Here is a 20857-nt window from a genome sequence, read left to right as displayed (position 1 = left end):
TTTGGAAATCATAATTAAGAAAAATTATTAGCTCCATTTTTTGTTTTGTATTAGCTCTACTCAAATCATAATCTTTGTTTAAATCATTCATACAAATTACTAAAAAAATCCAACCGATGCGCAGGACCACAACAAAAATTTCTAAAAAAAGATTCATGACCGGGCTAATCAAGTTTGGCGGAAAAGAGATTTATGACCGAGCTAATAAGGTTTTTTTTTGAAATTTTATTTTTTCTCTATTTAATTGATAGTTCGGGGATGTAATCAGGAAGATCACATTTTTTAAGAATGTAAACCGACACAATTGATAGTTTGGGGATGTAATCAGGAAAATAACATTTTTTGAGATTGTAAACGGACACTGGACACTTGATGATCATTCGATTTATTTTCTCATCACGTGATGATTTATTTTTTTTTGACTATCATGATAAAATCGTGATTTGATATATTATAGGCATGTTAGCTATAAAAACTGTCATTTGGTAGTTTGTACGGAGTGTACGGCCAATGATATGAAGTCATTATTATCGCAGGTGTGTCACATATTTTCCCAAATGCCAGCAGAAACTGTTGGAGATGAATTGCTAGTGAAGCAATTTTATGACACCATTGAGGTCATTCTGTCGCTTCAAGTAAGGATCAATTATGTCTCATATATTGACATCAACAACATGCTTACAAGTACAATTACAGGTGTCTCAATTACAGTTTACAAGTACAATCGCCTAAAATGTGTCTTAATTTTAGGGTGCGGATGGTGGATTCTCTGCATGGGAGCCTGCAACATCAAATGCTTGGTTGGAGGTAACATTCACTCGAAATAATATTCAAACATTTGAACTAAATCCATTTGTTTTGGGGTCATTTTTTAGTTGTTGTTTTCCAATAATTTAAGCTTAATTATCTGATAGACAAATACCGATTCTACGAAAATAGGTTTTCAATCCAACGGAAATCTTTGAGGATGTCTTGGTGGAGCATGAGTCGGAAATTCTTTCTCTCTAGATCTCAATAACGGAATATGTGCTTCACGAGAAATATTTTATAATTACAAAAAACTATGCATGCTGAATAACGGAATTATACACTTCTGGTGGGTTGGTGAAATTCTTTATGCAGAAACGCTTTTTTGAATCAAGGTTACCAAAAATTATTGGACTGTTTCCCCAGTGTTTCATTTTCAGAGTTTTACTTCATAATTACATTAATTTGTTAAGTCCAACACATCATCAGCAATTGAAGCTCTAGTTTTGTTCAAGAAGCTGTATCCTCATCATCGCACAAAAGAAATTGAAACCTGCATTGAAAAAGCAGTAAAATATTTAGAGTGCAAACAAGAGCCTAATGGTTCATGGTGTCTAAAAGATTACTTCTCTTCGTGAAGCTAATAGGTTTACACAGTAAAAAAGTGTCTTATATATACCTATTATACATATACAAATAAATCGGTGCAGGTACGGCAACTGGGGAATATGCTATATCTATGGAACATGGTTCGCTCTCCGAGCCCTATCAGCTGTAGGGAAGAACTACTCCAACATCTTGACTGTTCGTAAGGCTTGCAACTTTCTACTCTCAACCCAAAAATCAATAGGCGGTTGGGGAGAAAGTTATCTTTCATGCATGAAGAAGGTATATAAATTTATACAAAACAAGACCTTTCAGATCTTCGAAGTTTCAATCTAACCTCCTGAACAAAATCTAAACAGGAATTTGTTCCTTTAGAGGACAGCCATTTAGTACACATATCATGGGCACTGATGGGTCTCATTCATGCTGGCCAGGTGATTCTTTATTTTGTGTGTGTGTGTTTTAGCGGGGAAGAAAAATTTCAACATAGTTAGAAAAGGGTTTTCTGGTGAATGCTTCCACACCTTAATCGTGTAGATAGCAGATATATTTATAGGCAATGTTTATCTCAATCTGTTACAATATGCTTAACAACCTAAAGAGATTACACGCCATTATTGTAGGCTACAGACTTTGACAGAATACTTGGTCAGAGTCTTTGGTCTTGAGACTTAATAGGCAAGTCTTATGGAGTCTTGCTAACATTCCCCCTCAAGTTGTACCGTATCTCGCGAAGTTGCAACTTGCTTCTTAGTATATGAAACCTTGGCGCCAGTAACCCCTTAGTGAAGATGTCTTCTATCTGATCTCTGGAACTGATGAACCTGACTTGAAGTTGCTTGGATGCTACACGTTCACGAAAAAAGTGGTAGTCTATCTTTATGTGCTTGGTACGAGCATGAAACAAAGGATTTGAGATTAAATACGTTGCTCCCTAATTGTCACACCAAAGTATAGGTGGTGAGGTTTGAACACCAAGCTCTTGAAGTAACGATTGGATCCAGATTATCTCCGAAGTGGCAATAGCAATGCCACGGTATTCTGCTTCTGTGCTGGACTTGGAGACTGTTTTCTGCTTTCTTGCACTCCAGGAAACCAGGTTGCCCCCAAAATAGACACAGTAGCCACTGGTAGAGCGTCTGTCATCAAGACAGCCAGCCCAATCCGCATCAGAATAGGCTTGTAAGGAAAAATCTCTTGATGGTTGGAGATGCAGGCCATAATCAACTGTGTTTTTGAGATACCGAATGATTCGTTTCACCAGTTCCCATTGCTCTTCATAAGGTTCATGCATATACTGACAGACCTTGTTGACCGCAACTGAGATGTCCGGTCTTGTTAAATGCAAATACTGCAGCGCACCCACAACGCTGCGATATAAACTCGAGTCATGAAATTTACTGGTACCTTGCTTCTGAATTTTAACATTTGCAGCCAATAGTGTGTTCACTGGTTTAACCCCATCCAGATTTGTCTTGCGAAGAAGATCTGTGACATACTTACGTTGCGTGAGAATCAGCTCATCTCCATGCCCGAGCACTTCTACTCCCAGAAAGAATGATAAATCACCCAAATCTTTCAGTGCAAAGACCGCACTGAGATCTGCAATTAATGCAGAGATTTCATCTGCATGGGATCCCCTAACTATTATGTCATCTACATATACCAGAACATATAGAGTTGACCGTGATGATTGGCGAATAAATAGTGAGTTGTCTGTAATAGACCCCTTGAAGCCCAAATGAATTAGATAAGTGCTGAGCTTCGAAAACCAGGCCCTATGCGCCTGTTTGCATCTACATATCCTTGAGGATGCTGCATGTATACATCCTCCTCCAATGTGCCATGCAAAAACGCATTTTCAACATCCAACTGCTTGATAGGCCAGTGATGCATAACCGCAATAGATAGCACAAGACGGATGGTGCATGGTTTACCCAATGGGGAAAAAGTTTCACTATAATCGATACCTGTTGTTGGTTGTAACCTTTGGCCACCAGACGAGATTTCCTTTTGTTGATCGAACCATCTGGGTTCTGTTTGATTCTGTAAACCCATTTGGATCCCACATCATTCATACCTTGCTCATATTTGACAAGAGAGTAAGTCCCATTACGAATCAGTGCATTAACCTGAATATCCATTGTATCCCTCCAATCTGGATCTTTACGTGCATATGAAAAGAAGGTAGGTTCCATGAAGGCTGCATCAGGCAAGGTATGTTTGGAGGCCATGAGACAGAGCTTTTGAATTGGCTTGTGGATGTCAGATTTCGCTCGTGTCATCATTGGGTGCACATGGCCTCCACTGTGGTCCTCCTCAGAAGCAAGAGCAGCTGGAATTGGCAATGTGGATTCATTAGGTGAAAATGGATTGGAATGTGATGCAGCAGTCGATGATGAATCCAGCTCCATGTCAGGTGTATCAGCAGAGACAGAGGATGGAGCCTGAATTGGTGCAATTTCTGGAATTTACTGAGTAGGCATTTGTTGTTGATTGACACCCTGTTGGACAGACACACTACTATTGCGAAAAGGATGCTTAAAGAAAATACCTGTGCTAGAATGCACTATACCTGGATTTGGCATCGGTGACTGCTGCTTGAGGGATAAAAATGGGAATGTGTTTTCTTCAAATCTAACATGCCTAGAAATATATACCCTGTTTGTTTCTCTGTGTAAGCACATGTAACCCTTATGGGCATTACTGTAACCGATGAAGACACAAGGAAGTGACCTAGGTTCTAGTTTGTCACTGTTATATTTCCTTAAGCAAGGATATGCCAAGCATCCAAAGACCTTGAGAAAGGAATGATTAGGTGGCTTGTTGAATAAAAGTTCAAGTGGTGTTTTTGAATCTGACCGTGATTTTGGCAGTCTGTAAATGAGATAGCATGCAGTAAGAAAGGCATCTGCCCAGAATGATTTAGGCATATGTGCATGAAAAAGTAGAGCCAAACCAGACTCTGTGACATGTCTGATTCGACGCTCAGCCAGTCCATTTTGAGGAGACGTGTGAGGACATGAAAAGCGATGCTGGATGCCTGAGTCATTTAGATAAGAAGTGAACTTCTTGTATTCTAAAGCATTATCTGACTGAAAGATCTTTATTTTATTGTCTGTAAGGTTTTCAACCTGCTTCCTAAATAGAATAAATGTTTGCAATGCATCAGAACGTTGTACTAGCGGGAAAATCCATGTATAATGGGAGAATACATCCATAAACAAGATATAATAGCGAAAGCCAGTTCTTGACAATAATGGAGAGACCCAAATATCTGAGACAACTAAGCTCAAAGGTTTATTATAAGCAGTGTTACTAAGTGAGAAAGATAACTTCTTGCTTTTACTCACATGGCAAGAGTGACAGAACTCAAATTTTTTATTGCTAACTGGAAGGGAAAACTGATGACAAATTTTCGACACAGTGCTAAGCATAGGATGACCTAAACGCTGATGCCATATTGGAATAGTTGAGGAAACCATTGCGGTTGGTTTTATTGAACACTCTGGCAAACTGACTCCATCAAACACATACATCCCATTTTTATTGATCCCTTTTAGCAGCAGGGTCCCCGTGCGCTTTTCCTTTACAACAAAAAAACCAGAGTGAAACTCAAAATAGACATTGTTGTCTTTAAAAAATTGTGAAACTGATAGGAGATTAGTTTTAATCTGAGGAACATGATAGATATTGTTCAACGAAAAAATACGTGAGTTTAGTGTAAAGGAACCATTACCAACGTTGGAAATATCCAGTGCATTACCATTTCCCACATGAACTTGCTCAGTACCATGGTATTCATGGGGAATGGACAAGTTGCGCATGTCAGCTGTAAGGTGGTGAGTTGCTCCTGTTTCTGTCACCCATTCATTGTTTAGATGACCACCAGGGAAGGCAACATAGGCAGCTGGAGAACGATTGGAGTTGTTACTGGATTTCTCATAACGAAACCAACATTTGTCTCCCATATGTCCTTTCTTCTTACAAATCTGGCCCTTCTCTACGATCTGTTGATTGCGTGGATACTGCTGCGATCGAGTGTTTGATGAGTTGTTGTTATACTGATACCCCTGATTGTTAAATCTCCTTGGATCTCCTCTGTTGAATGACCCTGTGTGGGTTACAGCCACATTTGCAACTGGGGTCTACAATAATGATAATTGCTGCTCTTGACGCATGTCAAAGGTAACTAGATGAGAGTAGAAGGTGTCGATATCCATGTCTTCTACAGTGCTTAACGCTGTGACAACGGTATCATAACTCTGATTGAGGCCATTACTAATGGCTTGTTTTTTTTTTCATTTGTGGTAACAGCTCAGCCAGACTCTGCTAACTGAGCAAATAAGGATTTAGCATCATTCAAATAGGTTTTGAGTGTTTTGTTACCTTTGGACATGCTGTGAAGTTGTTTCTTTAGATTCATCTGATGATGAAACGTCTTAGGTACATACTCCGATTCGAGTTTGTCCCAAACCTCCTTTGCAGATGTGAGATGGGCGACATTGCTGAGAACTTCTGGAGTTAATGTTCAATTCAACCATCCAACAATTAAAGAGTCCTGATGTTCATATGCTGTGAACTCAGGATTAACAGCATCACTGTTTGGTAATGTTCTTGCAGGAACTGGTTTGGTTCCATCTACAAATCCATTGAGGTCATACCCCTTTAGGATGGATTTGAACTGTGCTTTCCACATAATATGATTAGTTTCTGTATATGTTTTAATGTTACTAGATGATGGATCTGGACCTGTCTGAGGGTATTTGTGGTGTCTGCCATTGATGGATTTATGGTTTTTTTTTTTGTGTTTCTAGTTTTGTTGCGGAAGATGGCTTGGATGGTTCTGATACCAAGTTAGAAAAGGGTTTTCTGGTGAATGCTTCCACACCTTAATCGTGTAGATAGCAGATATATTTATAGGCAATGTTTATCTCAATCTGTTACAATATGCTTAACAACCTAAAGAGATTACACGCCATTATTGTAGGCTACAGACTTTGACAGAATACTTGGTCAGAGTCTTTGGTCTTGAGACTTAATAGGCAAGTCTTATGGAGTCTTGCTAACAAACATGATATAGAATCCGGCATTTATCAGATTAATTTTATCTTATATACCTTTTCAATGTTTAGGCGGAGAGGGATGCAAAGCCTCTGCATCGTGCACCCAGGGTACTGATAAATAACCAGATGGAAAATGGCGATTTTCCTCAACAGGTAACTTCGTATACTAATTTTGCATTACGTATAACCAGTGAAATAAGAGAGACTTATAAACGAACAAGTTTAAAATATGATATTTGTATGATTTTGCAGGAAATAACAGGAGCATCATTGAAGACATGTATGCTGCACTTTTTAGAAACACTTTCCCGATTTGGGCTCTTTGGCGAATATCGTCGGAAAGTACTGAAAAATCATTTTCCAGGAAAATGAATTAAGTTACTGCTTAGTTATCAAATAGATCGGGTCTTGGGTGGGAATGTAATTTAATATTGGGATGAAAACAAATGTCAGAAGTTTGTGCTTTATTATTTCATCAAAGGTATGATTGGCAAGTTTATCATGCTTGTAGAATTAAGGCATATGGGGTACCTCATGGTGAGGTTAGAATAAGTGTTTCAAATGTTGCACGGCTATGTTTTGAGTTGATTGGATACGGAATTTGAGCACTTGAGTGCATTTTGGAAGGTGATATAATACAAGGAAAAATATCAATCATGAATGCTATGGATCCTTTTTGGAAACAAAATCATAAATTTATTGGTTGTGACCCATACTAAGTATGATTATTCAAAGCGATATATAACGATTGTTGGGACAAAAGTTGCAAGAAAGAAGAGGCTCTCACCAATTTACTGTGAGGGTGAATCTATCCCTTGTCAGTCGATCGGACCAATTTACTGTGAGGGTGAAACTGCTCCATTCTCACTTGGAGCTTCTTTTACAGATTGATTAGTGTTAATATAAGTATATGCAGATGGTGCTGGTCCATCAATAGATGGTTTAATAACTGTGAGGAATAATATATTGTAGAAAACTGAGATAAACAGGAGAGCAAACGCCGAGTACGCAAAAAAAGAATCAGAATACTCCGGCGGTGCTTCCCTCATCATATCTCTATCTATGTCGGCCTTTGAATCCAAGTTTTTCGGCGGAGAGGAGGAGACCCTCCTAATGTTGGGTGGAGTAGTGGTGGTGAGGCTTTGAAGCTGGTTGTCAAGCTGTTTTAGAGCCTCTCGCGCCTTCTTCTTCCTATCCAATTCGAATTCAGAATCATTCTCAACAGCATTTAGAGGCTGGAGGAATATCAAAGACTTGCTTTTTCTTTTGGTGAAAACTATATCATTGAATGTGGAAGAACCAATTTTATTGTTGCCGTGGTGGTGGTGGTGGTGGTGGAACTGCAGAAGCATGACTGACCGATTTCTCAATCTAAAAATGAAAATAAGCTGTGTAGTGGTGTACTCATATGCACCAAGTGAAATGACAGGGTACCATATCCAGATATATATCACATGAATATGTGGCTCACATTATTCCATCTGGCTAATGATTGACTTGACATATCTCGGATTTTTCCAAGAGCTTCCGATGAGAAAAACTGTTCATTGTTCTTTGTAAGTGCAAACTTATATGACCAGCTGCATGTTTTCCTATTATTATATTATGAACACTCAATAAAATGTTTTTTTTTAACGAAAAATGGTTCATTCGGAATTACATCATTTTCTTCTTGGAGTGGGTTTTGCATGACCATAACCATGATTTGGCTTGCTAAATTTCAGAGGTACAATTTGTTTGATATAAGACTTCTCATGTGGAAAATTCCTTTTATCCTTTGGAAGTTTTCTCAATTCTGGTAACCAGTATGCGACGTATTCGCCCTCTGGATCATAATTCTGGGCCTGAGAAATGATCGCAACAAATCAGAATTTACATATGCAGCAGTTTCTGAAATTTCAGTATAATCTTGGACAACGAAACATGGACAAGTCTGAAGAATAAATTCTGTGCTTACTTGCTTGGGGATGCTGAAGTATCGATCTTCTCTTGGATCATTACCAACACCTACAGTAATAATTAAACTAATCAGAAACTGATTAACAGTGCAAGTAACATTAAAAAATGCATGAACCACGAGTAAGAAACTAACCTGCACCGTATGTCCAGTTCCCATAATTTGAACATGGGTCATAATCCAAGAGGCAAGTTTCAAACCACTCGGCACCCATACGCCAATCAATTCCCATATCTCTAACAAGAAACGAGCAAACTATCTGTGTAACAAATACAGATTCTGTTAATTAGTCACCAACCATGACGCTCTTGATGCATAAAAGTAAAGAAGGTTTATTTGATTATCTGCAATGACTGAGGACTATACAGATATAAACTTCAGGTTGTAGTACACTCCAAATAGTTAAAACAACTTGAAAGAAAAAGATCGCGACTTTCATGATTTGGTGTGCTAAATTCAGCACTCAGCTCAAAATTTACCTGCCGTCCTCGGTTTGACATGAAACCGGTTGTTGACAGTTCTTTCATATTAGCGTCTATAAGAGGATACCTACAAATGTCATGGTAACAAAGATAAATAAGCCAGGATTTGGTACAATTTATTCGGGGATAATGATAGGCTTCAAGTTTAGTGAAATTGCGAGAATGGATATCTTGATATACCCTGTACGGCCGTCTCTCCAAGATTCGAAGAGACTGAGATCTTGGCTCCACCTAGCCTCTACTTCTCTCGGTCCACCTGAATATATTCCCACGAATATATGTTTGTAAAAGATACAGTTAATGACACAAATGATATACAATTTGCAACCTACACAGAGATACAATTTGTAAAGCAACTGTGCATCAGAGTGATTGTGAGACATGGATCCCCTATGTTTGGCAAGTCCTATAAAGATGAAAGAAACGCAGAGCAGTAAATGAACAAAAACCGTTCTATTATACCTAAATGGAAGATCGAATTTCCATATTTTATTGAAATGAATCTGAAATAGTCCCTCCATATCAATTCAAACAGTACCCTGAAAACACACAAGTTTAACAACTCAATTGCCAGAGGAATCTAAACATTCCACACAATACCAGAAAAACACGAAACCTCTGGATTTATATTTAAAAAATCCATGTGTAACCAAGCAGAACATCCAATATACGGAGCTAGTAAGATACCAATATGTTGAATCATTTGCTAGCCTATCCTTCTCATATCTCTTTACCTGAAAAAATAAATTTTATCACTGGCAAATGTTAGGATTATCCTTTTCTAAATAATAGAAATGATTGATGACTAGTTAAGAGGAAGAGATTTCTAACTTCTTCATAGAGAAAACGTGGAGAGACGTTCCCAAAAGCAAGCCATGGAGAGAATTTTGTTGAGTAATCAGGACCTAGCATACCATTCCTTGTATGCTTGTACACCTTGAGCAAATCCTACAGAAGTTTGAGATTTGTTTAGCTAACTAGACTAATAAAATGGACAAAAGATATTTTTTAGACTGATTTATGAGACACGAAAATGTAACATTATCCGTCCATCTTCTATTCCATTAAAGTAAGCCGTTCTAGCTCTGCAATAACACAACAGATAACCATATAATCTGAGATTTCTACCTTCTTCCAAAAGTACTCGTACACTCTGCCCAGAGCTGCACTTTCACCACCAACAAAGTACATTCCTTTTTTTGCCTGCATTTTACAAAACAGAGAATCAGAGAATTTTGTAATAATTCTAATCCTCAATTAACTTGATACAATTCACATTTTCTGATTCATTCAGGTACACTATTTAGTTTTATAAAGAATCAAGAAACTGCTGCATATCTTATTAGATTGCAAAACAATATATATGAAAAAGTGCACAGAGTGACTTGCCTCTACATGAACGACACGAAGCTGGTCAAGCGAAGGTACATCTCCCCATCCCCCAATTTTTCCAAGATCATTGCTGGGAAGTGGCCCGATTGACGCTGGAAGTTTAAAGCAGCCACGAATTGCACATTTGGATTCAATAGACTGCAAATTGACGCATCGTGGAAGATATTATGTTGAGTATAACCTTATCAAACCTCAAAAACAAATGTACCTTCTAAAACACTGGAATGTACTTTTAATATTACGTACCTTACGAAATTGGGTATATATGTCTGGCAAACTACTCATATTAAATGGGAGATCATCAATATGGTACATAGTGCTTCCCCAAATAAGCTCAAGCTTCACATTTGTAGGATTTCGACTGGTGGGTGTGGATCCCTCTGATTTTAGAGATAGTCTTTGCAACCCTTTCTTGACAAGTCTTTCCACGAGCAACTCCTCACTACAAGATTCTTTATGGGCATAAATCTGAATACCAAAACAACACAATCAACAAAAGCTCGAGTAACAAATTATATAGTGCAGTACACAAAAGAAATGCTCCTAGCACAGTTAAAACAAAAATTAACATATTGCATAACTGTGTGAGCTCCAACAGCTTTTGCAATTGAAGGGAGGATATCTTCGGGTTTTCCATGTCGTATAACCAAATTCAAACCTCGCTTCATCAAATTCTTTCTCAAGTCAGCTAAGCATTCAATCAGAAATTGTGCCCTTGAAGCTGCAAAGAAAAGTAATATTGAAACTCTTACACATTCATTCAACTTCCAAAACCAAAATGATTTTCCTACGTTCCACATTTCACAGGATTAAGTTTCAGGAACAAACTGAAAACATATATCTACAAGACATGAGCTAAAAAAATGTACAACCAAGTATATCTACCTTATACCAATAAAATACAATCCCTATTACTAACAGAAAATATGGTTAACTACAAGGAAAGGCAGAATGTGTATCCTGAAGTAATTTCAATCAGCGTTCTCAAAGTGGAAGGCACAACCATATAACCGTGTCAGGCTTCCACTTTCACTGTTTTAACGGAGTTTCCAAGCTAATGACTAGCTAGTTAATCCCAAGCTCATTTAGAAAGAGCTATATCCAACAACAAAAAAAGAAAGTAAAAAAAAAAGCTACAAGCCTAGAATTATCAAAGCTCGTACAGAAGCCGCAAACCATCAAAACATGGTTACAAATGAGTAATAGGACCAACATTCAAAAAGAGTGAGAATTCCAATAGAACATTAACCTCTAGTAATGCATACTCAGTTGGCTGGTCACTCAGTGTGTAATTATTAACTCAAATTGCCTTGGATCCCCAACAAGAGGCTTGTCACTGGCAACTCAACCTATAGATACATACATTTCTACACTCGGAATAAATTATGATCAGAAGCCAAAATCCCTTAACTTATCTGATTTTCGAAAGATCTCTCTCTCTCTCTCAAAAAAAAAAAAACAGCTCATTAATTTTGATGAGATCTTTCAATAAAGACTGCCCATCATGGTACATTTTCAAAATTATTAGTTTAGTTAACCTGCGAAACTCCGCATATTGATTGGTCCTTCCAAATGAGTATCTTTACCTTTCCTAAAAGGTTGTACCACTTCTAATTAGTGCTCTTAGATGTCAAATCGACTTCAAGAAACCCCCAATTCAAAAATTCTGCTAAAAGAAATACTAAAATCTACACATGCCACCCCTATCACTAAAATTCCATACTAGGGGCCATTCAAATAATTACTGAATCAAATTATCAATCAATTGCAAATGTGAATTAGCTATCAACCTAGCATGGTTAATTAAAAACACGAATATATAAATCACTTTCCAGAAATCTACTGTTAATAAAAATCAAAATTGTTGAATTAAGAATCAAAATTACCTCCAGTCTTAGGAAACCCAAAGTAATGTGTCGTGCCAAAATTCCTGGGATCAATAAAATAAACAGGCAGAACGGATTGAGAAGACATCCAAGCTCTATAGAGAGCTTCATTATCCAAAACCCTCAAATCATTTCTAAACCAAACAATTGAAACCCCGTTGCCCCCCTTCCTTTTCGTCACATTACAATTTGAGTAGTATCTTCTAAATGTATCATCAGTGGTTTTATCAGTCTCCACAGGATCTAAGCTTGGTACAACAAACACTGATCTGGGTTGTGATTGTGATTGTGAAGAAGAAGCTATGTTCATGATTTTGAGATGGGTTGAAATGAGAATTGAATTGGGCGTCAATGAGAAAGTTGGGGTTCTTCTGAAAGTGGAGATGGATGACGAAATGGAAGAGAAAGAGAGTGTTGGTGCTGGAGACATTTCATGGGAGGAAGAGAGTTGCAGAGAAAAATGGAAGGAGATGGTTCGAAAATGTCATTGGGAGAGTGACACGTGGAGTTTTGAGTTTTAAATGACGTGGAGATTTGGTAGCCAGAGAAGAATTCCACCCAACTTCTTACATACGTGTCTAGAGCTGTTTTACTTTTTACACCCAAATTTGTCATGAGGTAGAGATCCTCCGCATGGGGCTTGGTAATCTTTTCTGGTTTAAATCCCGAGTCTACGGTAATGAGATACCCGAATTGTTTGATTGTTCGGTTTATTAGATTCTCGTCCATCACTTAAAATCACTAGAAGAGAGAATTTGATCCCAACGAGTTTCAAACATGTGAATTTTTTGATTGTAATGGTATTTCCTTTTCTTTCTTTTTTTACCGTAAAGAAAGAATTTGTTGCGTACGAGTTTCGAATTCAAGTCTGGATATCATCATCAAATGATTTTATCATTATATTACACTGTTAAGGTATCCTTTTGGTTACTTCATAGATTATAAAATATTGCTACTAAAGTAGTTCTTTGCATTTGTTGTGCCTCAAGTATGTGTTGAGGTGAATCTGTTAGGTGCTGCGACACAAGCTAATTCCAAGTGTTTAGGTGGGATACTCGATGGTCAAGCAAGCAGTTGGGAAAACAGCTTGCATACTGGGAACAACATCAATGGATAGATATCTTAAGATATTTTCCTTTGAGATCGAAGTTGATATTCCCTATAGTTCTGAAGTGTTGAAAATCTTAAACCATGTACTCCATCCTTTCCTAATTAATTGGATGGTTTTGATTTTAAATAAAATTAAGGAAATTAAAAGATTAATCAATGAAAGTGGTCCTCATGACACTTGTCAATAAAATAAGTGAAGTGAAATGGTACCTATGACACTTGTCAGCAAAACAAGTAAAGTGAAATTGTCCACATGACACTTGTCATCAAAAGAAGTTAAGAGAAAAGTGGTCCCAGAAAATTAAAGTAAGATTTGACTTTCCCAATTAGGAAACCTACCAATTTTTTTGAAACATTTATTTAAAGAAACCAGCCTATTATTTAGGAACTGAGGGAGTATAAGAAATGCACTGGCAATTTCAAACACGTCGTTATATATACTGTTACTTATATGTCCTGAACACTTGGCCATCAAATTTGTAGAAGTGTTTGTTAAAAAATGTTGCGCATGTGTTTCATAAGTAAGGTTATGGTTGAGATTGTTAGAGCACTGCTCGGTCAAACTCGGATGCGTTGCTATATCAAGCATGTTTGTCAATGTTAGTGATCAAAACTATAAGTCTTGATTTCTAGTCTATTATAGCTAAGTCTCAGACTAGGATAGTAAGTGTAGTTGAGCTCAAGGACTTCATGGTGATTCATCATACAAGTGGAAGAACTACTCAAGGAACTGGTGGAAATTCTCGACAAAAAGGTATGTGAAGACTTGAACTTATCTGTCACTCAGAAGTCTATCTATTATATCTCGTACTTCTTGAGACAAAAGTCGTGTTCTATATATATAGACTTAGATTGTACACATTTGGTATTTCGAGCCGAGTATACCTCGCCTATCTATATCTCGAAATATGTGTTGGTAAGCGTTTCGCTTCGACCATGTTTTTATTTACCTAGTGACGCAAGTCATGTATGTTTCAATCATCTTGAAAATTGCTTTGACGAGAAATAATGTAACAACTATATAACTTCCTCTAAGAATGTTTCAATGATTGGAATGAGAGTTTAGATTACATAACTGTAGGGGACATAAGTATGTTGTGGAAACACATATGTGCATAAGTCCCATAGTGGAAATCGGCTAGTAGACAAGTCCGCGAACTCAGTCCGCGAATTGCCGAAGTTCTCAAACCCGAGAATTTCTGCTGAGTTATCAAACTATGTTGCGTGAGCCAAGCCCGCGAACCAGCGAAGCTCTCAAACCCGAGAATTTCTGCTGGAGTTTGAAAACTCTTTCCAGTACTTCAAGTCCGCGAACCTAGTCTGCGAACTTGTATAGTTTATATATCTAAAGATGATTTCTGAACTTAACTCATAAAGACTAAGGAATGCTTTTGAAAACCGTGGATATAAAGTTCATGAACCGTTTCATGTGAATCAAATCATCTTTGCTTCAATTGTGTCTTATGTAATACATGAGATTTCCTTGCTATTGAACAACTCTCTAACTAGTTCATATGAGTCATTTGAACTAGTTATGGTGAAGAAGAAAGTGGTTGGTATGAAATGCTCAAATGACTAACCTTTTGGTTGACTATTATTGAACCAACTAATGCACACTTTTGGGTACGGTTGTCAAACCTAGAAGCGTGCATTTCATTTGTGTATAACAAGCTAAGATTTCGATCTAACGGATGAGATATATTTGTTTGAATCTAAATCAGGTTTGCATCTAACTGTGGATAGCGTTTGCTTTGTGAGCTAGGAGAAACCCTGATTTGAAAGACTATATAAGGGGACATCTAGCAACTCTACTAACTAATCCCCACACGTTCGTGTGATACTAGTTTGTAAGCTAGAGTCGATTCTCCTTTAACCTTTGGTTTTCTTCTTCTAAAACCAGGTTAACGACTTAAAGACTTCATTGGGATTGCGAAGCCAGACCGATACCACTTTTATCGTAGTTGTGTGATCTGATCTTGCATCTTTTATCGTACGAGTACAATCATATTGATTGGCTTGAGATCGTGAGAGTTCTATGATAGGCAAGATATAAAAGTAATCACAAACATCTTCGTCTCATCGTTTGTGATTCCACGACGTCTTGGTTCGCTACCATACGATTAAGATTGTTGTGAGGTGATTGATTAATCTAGGCTTTTCTTCGGAAATATAAGACCGGATTATCAATTATTTTTTGTTCACCTTGATTTTATATTTCAAAAGACGAAACAAAAGCTTTAGGGTTTTTCTGCGGGAGACAGATTGATCCTTTGATAGACTTGTCTGTGTGAGACAGATTTGTTTAATATTAAAGCCTGCGATTTCGGGTCGTAGCAACTCTTAGTTGTGGGTGAGATCAGCTAAGGGAATCAACTGCGTAGTATCCTGTTGGGATCAGAGGCGTAGGGGTGCAACTGTACCTTGGATTAGTGTGAGACTGATTGGGGTTCAACTACAGTCCAGTCCGAAGTTAGCTTGGAGTAGGCTAGTGTCTGTAGCGGCTTAATACAATGTGTATTCAATCCGGACTAGGTCCCGGGGGTTTTCTGCATTGCGGTTTCCTCGTTAACAAAACTTCTGGTGTCTGTGTTATTTATTTTCCGTATTATATTTTGTTTATAAAATAAAAATAATACAGGTTCTGCGTTTGATCTAATCAATTGGAAATCCGACCTTTGGTTGTTGATTGATATTGATTGATCCTTGGACATTGGTCTTTGGTACCGTCCAAGTTATTCCTTGTATTTGATTAGTACTCATAGTTTCTGTTTGAGGAAATCAAATAAGGATAGAGATATAAACTCGTCGATATACTTTTAATTGATTGAGTCTTGTTGATTCTCTTAAAAGTGTATTCGAGTTTGTCCATCCAGATTGCTAAGAGAAATATTTGGTGGTGTTGTTAGACCCTCTCTTTTTCAGAGACTTTAAAACATGCAGCGGCACTGATATACTCCCATGGGAAAAGGGGAGAAGTAATGCAAAACTTATAGTTTCCAAAGGACGGCAAAATTAAGAATTGAACTTGCTTATGTTATTCTCCAGCCGAAAAATCTCACGATTGCAAGCTTCTATGAGGTGCCATCCAGTTCTATCCAAGTAGAGGAATTTTATCGCAAGGGAAAGTCCATGCATCTCACCTAGGGTAAAAAAAAAAATAACCATCAGTGTTATCCATAAAATTATCCTGTTTTACTGATCACCACTTGGTTAAAGTTTTATTTTCCATTTTTGCAATGGGAAAGAGTGGGTCTGTATGATGCAGAGACATCCACAACAATTCTTATGCCATTCCCTCGTCAAATTTGATCCTCAAAGTTATCAATCAACTAAATGTTTCTCATGTACCACTGCGAATTAAAGCTCACAACGAGATTTTTATTGCATATACTTATTCTATCCTCTAGAGAAAAAAAGCGAAATAAACTATTAAAGCCTGCATCACAATATTCCACTGAAATTAATTTAATGAAATGTACATATAACAACACATATAACAAGTAAAAGAATATCACTCCTATAAAATCAAAAGTGATTGTATAAAAACTGGAAAATACTGCTCACTTAGAGCAACCAGTCATAAGCGGAACTAAAGACCAAATACCATACCAAAAACTAAAAAAAAATGGATTTTGTTGAGGTGAACCGCAGTGGCAAACGGCTAAAATTTACTTTGGCGGACCTTATAACAACGCTTGAAGTTGGACGCACGTATTATGGGTGCTTGATGGTGAGGCGTATGTATTGTATCCGTGTGAATGAGACGCAGGTATTATGGGCGCCTGATGTGAGGCATATTTATTACCCACGCCAGACGCAGCACGAAGACAGGAAGCATGCTTGTTGGTGGGGCGAACTTATTAGCTTCGTATAGTGGGGTGTGACTTGCACCAGGCGCACATTAAAACATCTTCCCACACTAGGCGAACATTATAACAACGCCTCACACCAGGCGAATGTGTTGCAAACATTTTTCGGACGGAATTTATAAGTGCGCTTCATTCATACGCTCATTTCATTTCCGACCAACAATCATACATTAATTATACTCACGCCCGTAATGAAACGGTCATTATACTCTCGTTTAAACTCACACTCTTAATACATACGCCTCACCATATGTTGATTTGGTCTGGGTTTTCAACTACATTTAGTCTCAAACCCTAATTTTCCAGACCAAATATATCTATGGTCCGTCCCATTGTGGTATGCTTTCAGATCAAATTTGGGTATAGTTTTCAAATTTAGTGGTGACTGTAGTTGCTCTTAGACAATATAAATTTTAAATGGATAATGTCAATAGAAATATAACTATGAAATGGCAAAAATCGAGATGAGGAATCAGGGAATACCGGTTCCTATATATGTACCCAGCGATCTCATCCAATTATGAACAACTTGTTTGGTCACGACCTTTTTACTTCTTACCGCCCCATTATTTTTGTATCTTCTTCTCTTAGTTCTTTTAGAGGAACCAAGGTGTTCTTGTGAGGAAACACTTGATGAAAATCTTTCTTAATCTCCACCTGCAGCCTTTTAGAGGTTAAAGCTTCTGTGTCATAAATACAAAGGTAACTAGAACTGTAACTTAAGAGGTCACCACTCTCCATAAATGCTAACGGCATGCCATATACAGCAGTAAACTCTTTAGTCCAAGCCAATAAAGTGCTCCATTATGAAAGAAATCCAATTTCTAAATTAAAATAATTGTTAAACTTGAGATTGAATTTTCCACCGTTTCTCCAACCTTTGCCATTGCCTACAGTGTACTCCATGACCTCTACGAAATTGGTGGATGTTGCATACACTAGTACAACTTTGTACTCATTGGTTGAAGAAAGATAACCAAATCCAATCCACCTTTTGATATCAATAGATTTTTCCCTAGGTTCGGGAAGAATAACATACTCTTTTGTCACGGGGTTACAAATACAAAATGTACTAGGCCAATCGTGAAAACATATCAAACCATTAAACGAACCAATAAAAATAGTACACTCATAGGGAGATGTCAGTTTGATCATTGTAATTTTTTCAATGGGTGTCTCATAATGATTCTTATTATATTCAAAAATTAGTAGAATTGTTTTCGATCGCAGGCCAAGGTGAGAAAACCCAACTTACCAGTATCAACGTATTGATTGAGACGATTCAAGTGCATCTTAGAGAACGATGGATGTTGAATAAAAATTTTCCATGTTTTGGATACTCCCTTGCAGTCTAGAACGGATTCGGTAGGCAAACGTGTGAGAATATCCCATGTAATCTCTGTTGGCAGAATGTTAAAATTATCCATTGGAAACCCTTGAAGTACTTTGACGGAAAAAAGGACTTGCAGATGGAACGAATAGGGATTCCGAAGGATATTTATCTGTCACCCTATAGATCTTCCTGGGCCTTTTGGTATCTCCAGAAAATTTATGTCCTGCCCATTCAAATCCGTCGGGGGGGGGGGGGGGGCGAATTAGGATTCTAGCTGTGAGTAAGCTAATATCTGGATATGGGTAAGAAAATAAGGGAGCGCCGGGTGGGAGGGCACAACTGACTACCATGCCATAAGCGGGCTCCACCCCGTGGGTGGGCGCTGCTCAACTGCTATATCTGGCATGCATTTGTATACCATTTGTATCTGCTCAACGCTGTAGATACTCTCCTACAGCTATAGGCCAACTGGGTAACAATGTCTAGATGCATTACCAAATTATTAAATGAATCCAAGTTATAGATTCTTTCCTTTACAAATCCAAATCACATTTTAATGCAAATCGATGGACGTTTTACTCAGACACCCATATCAATCCTTTCGTGAGCGCCCTTTACACTTGTTTCCTCTGTAAAAGAAGTTAAGCAACCCTTTGCATCTTATAAACCAGTCAAAGCACTACCGAATGGGAAAAAAAAAAGGTTCAGTGAAATTAAGAGCAGCAAAGTTGGGCTAGTGGAGAAGTTTTCTGTGTTCAAATTTCGTGATATTGTTGTTATATAATGGTCAACCGGTGAAGCCAAAGATGTGTTTGCAGGAAAACCTACAACCACATCTCCTATGTTCTTAGACAGAATCTCAAGTAATCATAATGAATTCTTTATTAATTATCAAACTCTATACTTGGTTACAAGATTACACAGTGACTCTACTTGCTTTTCAAATAAACTTTCTCTCTCCTAGTTTCTTGTCTAACACACACTAAAAGATCTCTCTCCTCTATAATAGCCTTCTCTCTTTATATAGGATCCTAAATGATGGATGACAGCTAAGAGATTCACTATTTTCGGAATCCATGTGTGTTACATTCGCTCATGTACATTCGCTCAATCTCGCCCAGTTTATACCTCGCATAGATCATCATACTTTGCTCGTGACTTTGCTGACATCACTGAATACGTCATCCCAACATTGCTATGTGCGATAGTCCTCTTTTACGTTCAATAGTCTTTACCTCGCATACTTCTTTAATGTGCGATACTCCAGTCCTACATTTTGCCTCTTCTCATTTCGCTTAATCTATGAAGTCAGTGACATGAGAAACCATCATCCTAGAATATTGCAGACATTTGTCTTTATCGCACGCATGTATCTCATCATATTCCAGTCCTGCCGACATGTTTCCAGGATTTCTGCTTTTCTTTATTTACGCGTGTCTTTTAACCACTTATTATCTGACAAGTCCTTATAACCGCCTGTTTTTATCCGTTCATCCCTCGCATTAATGAGGTAAGATCTCAAAAAATAAAACTGATTCCTCTTTATATATCCTTCTTCATCTTTTATGTTCTTCTTTTTACTTCTTTCTTTCTTATTTCGTCATCTCTGCTACTCCTCTACTATCTCTTTCTTCTCTGCTATTTCTTCTTTCCCATTCTGTAATGGCTCCAGTTAGTAAGAAAATTGAGGCGTAATTCAATAGATTAAATGAAGAATTTAGTGACAGAGGCTATTCATTTTCCCTTCCTTCATCATCTAATTACTCGTCTAAACTTAATCTTGATTTGATCAATTCTGATCAGTGGACCAATCAAAGAATTGTTGTTTCTATAAGACAGCTTCTGTGTAATCTTCCGATTCCTTTGTACAATCCTGATATTCCTTTATTTTTTGAAAACCTTGCTGATGAGCGATTCGCACGGGGGTTGTTTCAATTAGGTGGGGATGCGATCATAATTGCATTGGAATATTCTCATCGCGTAGCTGGATTAGAGACCTCATACCCTTATGAGCTGTGAAACAAGTTGCATCGGGATAAAGTCATCAACTTTTCCAAATACACCCTTGAGAATATCTTCAAAAACTATTATGTTGGAATTATGAAAAGTGATAAAACTAACTGGGCAGTTCACTTAAGAAGAACAGATGGCATTTCAGAAGATAAAAGGATTATGCGATATGTAGATTGGAATGACAAAACCAATAGTACTGCTCGCAGATCTAATGATGCAAGCTGGCTTAACTGCCCCGTTATTTTAGAAGGTCCCTATATTTCTGGCAAAGCTGAGGATGGTTCTGATCTTCCTCTTCCTGAACATCTTTCTTCTTACCAACCTTGGAAACTTGTACTATACGATACTGAGGTTAAGAAGATGGTATGTAATCTTCGCATAACTATTCATAATTTT

The 20857-nt window shown here is 37.6% G+C and overlaps 1 protein-coding gene and 1 pseudogene across 2 annotated transcripts; one reads left to right on the top strand and one right to left on the bottom strand.

Moving 5' to 3' along the window:
• Positions 1-557: 557 nt before the first annotated feature.
• On the top strand, positions 558-7053 carry LOC113328691 (annotated as a pseudogene).
• A 57-nt stretch (positions 7054-7110) lies between these two features.
• On the bottom strand, positions 7111-12605 carry LOC113328924 (cryptochrome DASH, chloroplastic/mitochondrial-like). 2 transcript variants are annotated; one of them, XM_026575918.1, is made up of 13 exons: positions 12137-12605; positions 10832-10971; positions 10497-10718; positions 10248-10388; positions 9987-10061; positions 9690-9806; positions 9546-9592; positions 9321-9397; positions 9039-9186; positions 8856-8925; positions 8512-8635; positions 8377-8426; positions 7111-8263 (listed from the first exon to the last, which is right to left on the bottom strand). In XM_026575918.1, the coding sequence occupies exons 1-13, from the start codon at positions 12564-12566 to the stop codon at positions 8081-8083; spliced, it is 1824 nt and encodes a 607-aa protein (XP_026431703.1). In that variant the 5' UTR covers positions 12567-12605; the 3' UTR covers positions 7111-8080. The 2 variants fall into 2 exon arrangements, with proteins under 2 accessions (XP_026431703.1, XP_026431704.1); XM_026575919.1 differs by having other exon boundaries at positions 9039-9114.
• Between the last annotated feature and the right edge of the window lie 8252 nt (positions 12606-20857).

This window comes from Papaver somniferum, unplaced genomic scaffold (genome assembly GCF_003573695.1).
Source record: "Papaver somniferum cultivar HN1 unplaced genomic scaffold, ASM357369v1 unplaced-scaffold_114, whole genome shotgun sequence".
In the NCBI taxonomy this organism is placed as follows: Eukaryota; Viridiplantae; Streptophyta; class Magnoliopsida; order Ranunculales; family Papaveraceae; genus Papaver; species Papaver somniferum.
Note: the sequence above shows the minus strand (reverse complement) of the source record. Positions and strands in the feature narration are given on the sequence as shown.

Excerpts from the sequence above, each read along its gene's own strand:
- LOC113328924 (XM_026575918.1), bottom strand. The coding sequence starts at position 12,566 with ATGTCTCCAGCACCAACACTCTCTTTCTCTTCCATTTCGTCATCCATC. Across the intron at positions 8,926-9,038 it reads TGGAGAGACGGCCGTACAGG|GTATCCTCTTATAGACGCTA; the intron begins GTATATCAAGAT and ends TGACATTTGTAG. Across the intron at positions 8,427-8,511 it reads GAACTGGACATACGGTGCAG|GTGTTGGTAATGATCCAAGA; the intron begins GTTAGTTTCTTA and ends TTATTACTGTAG.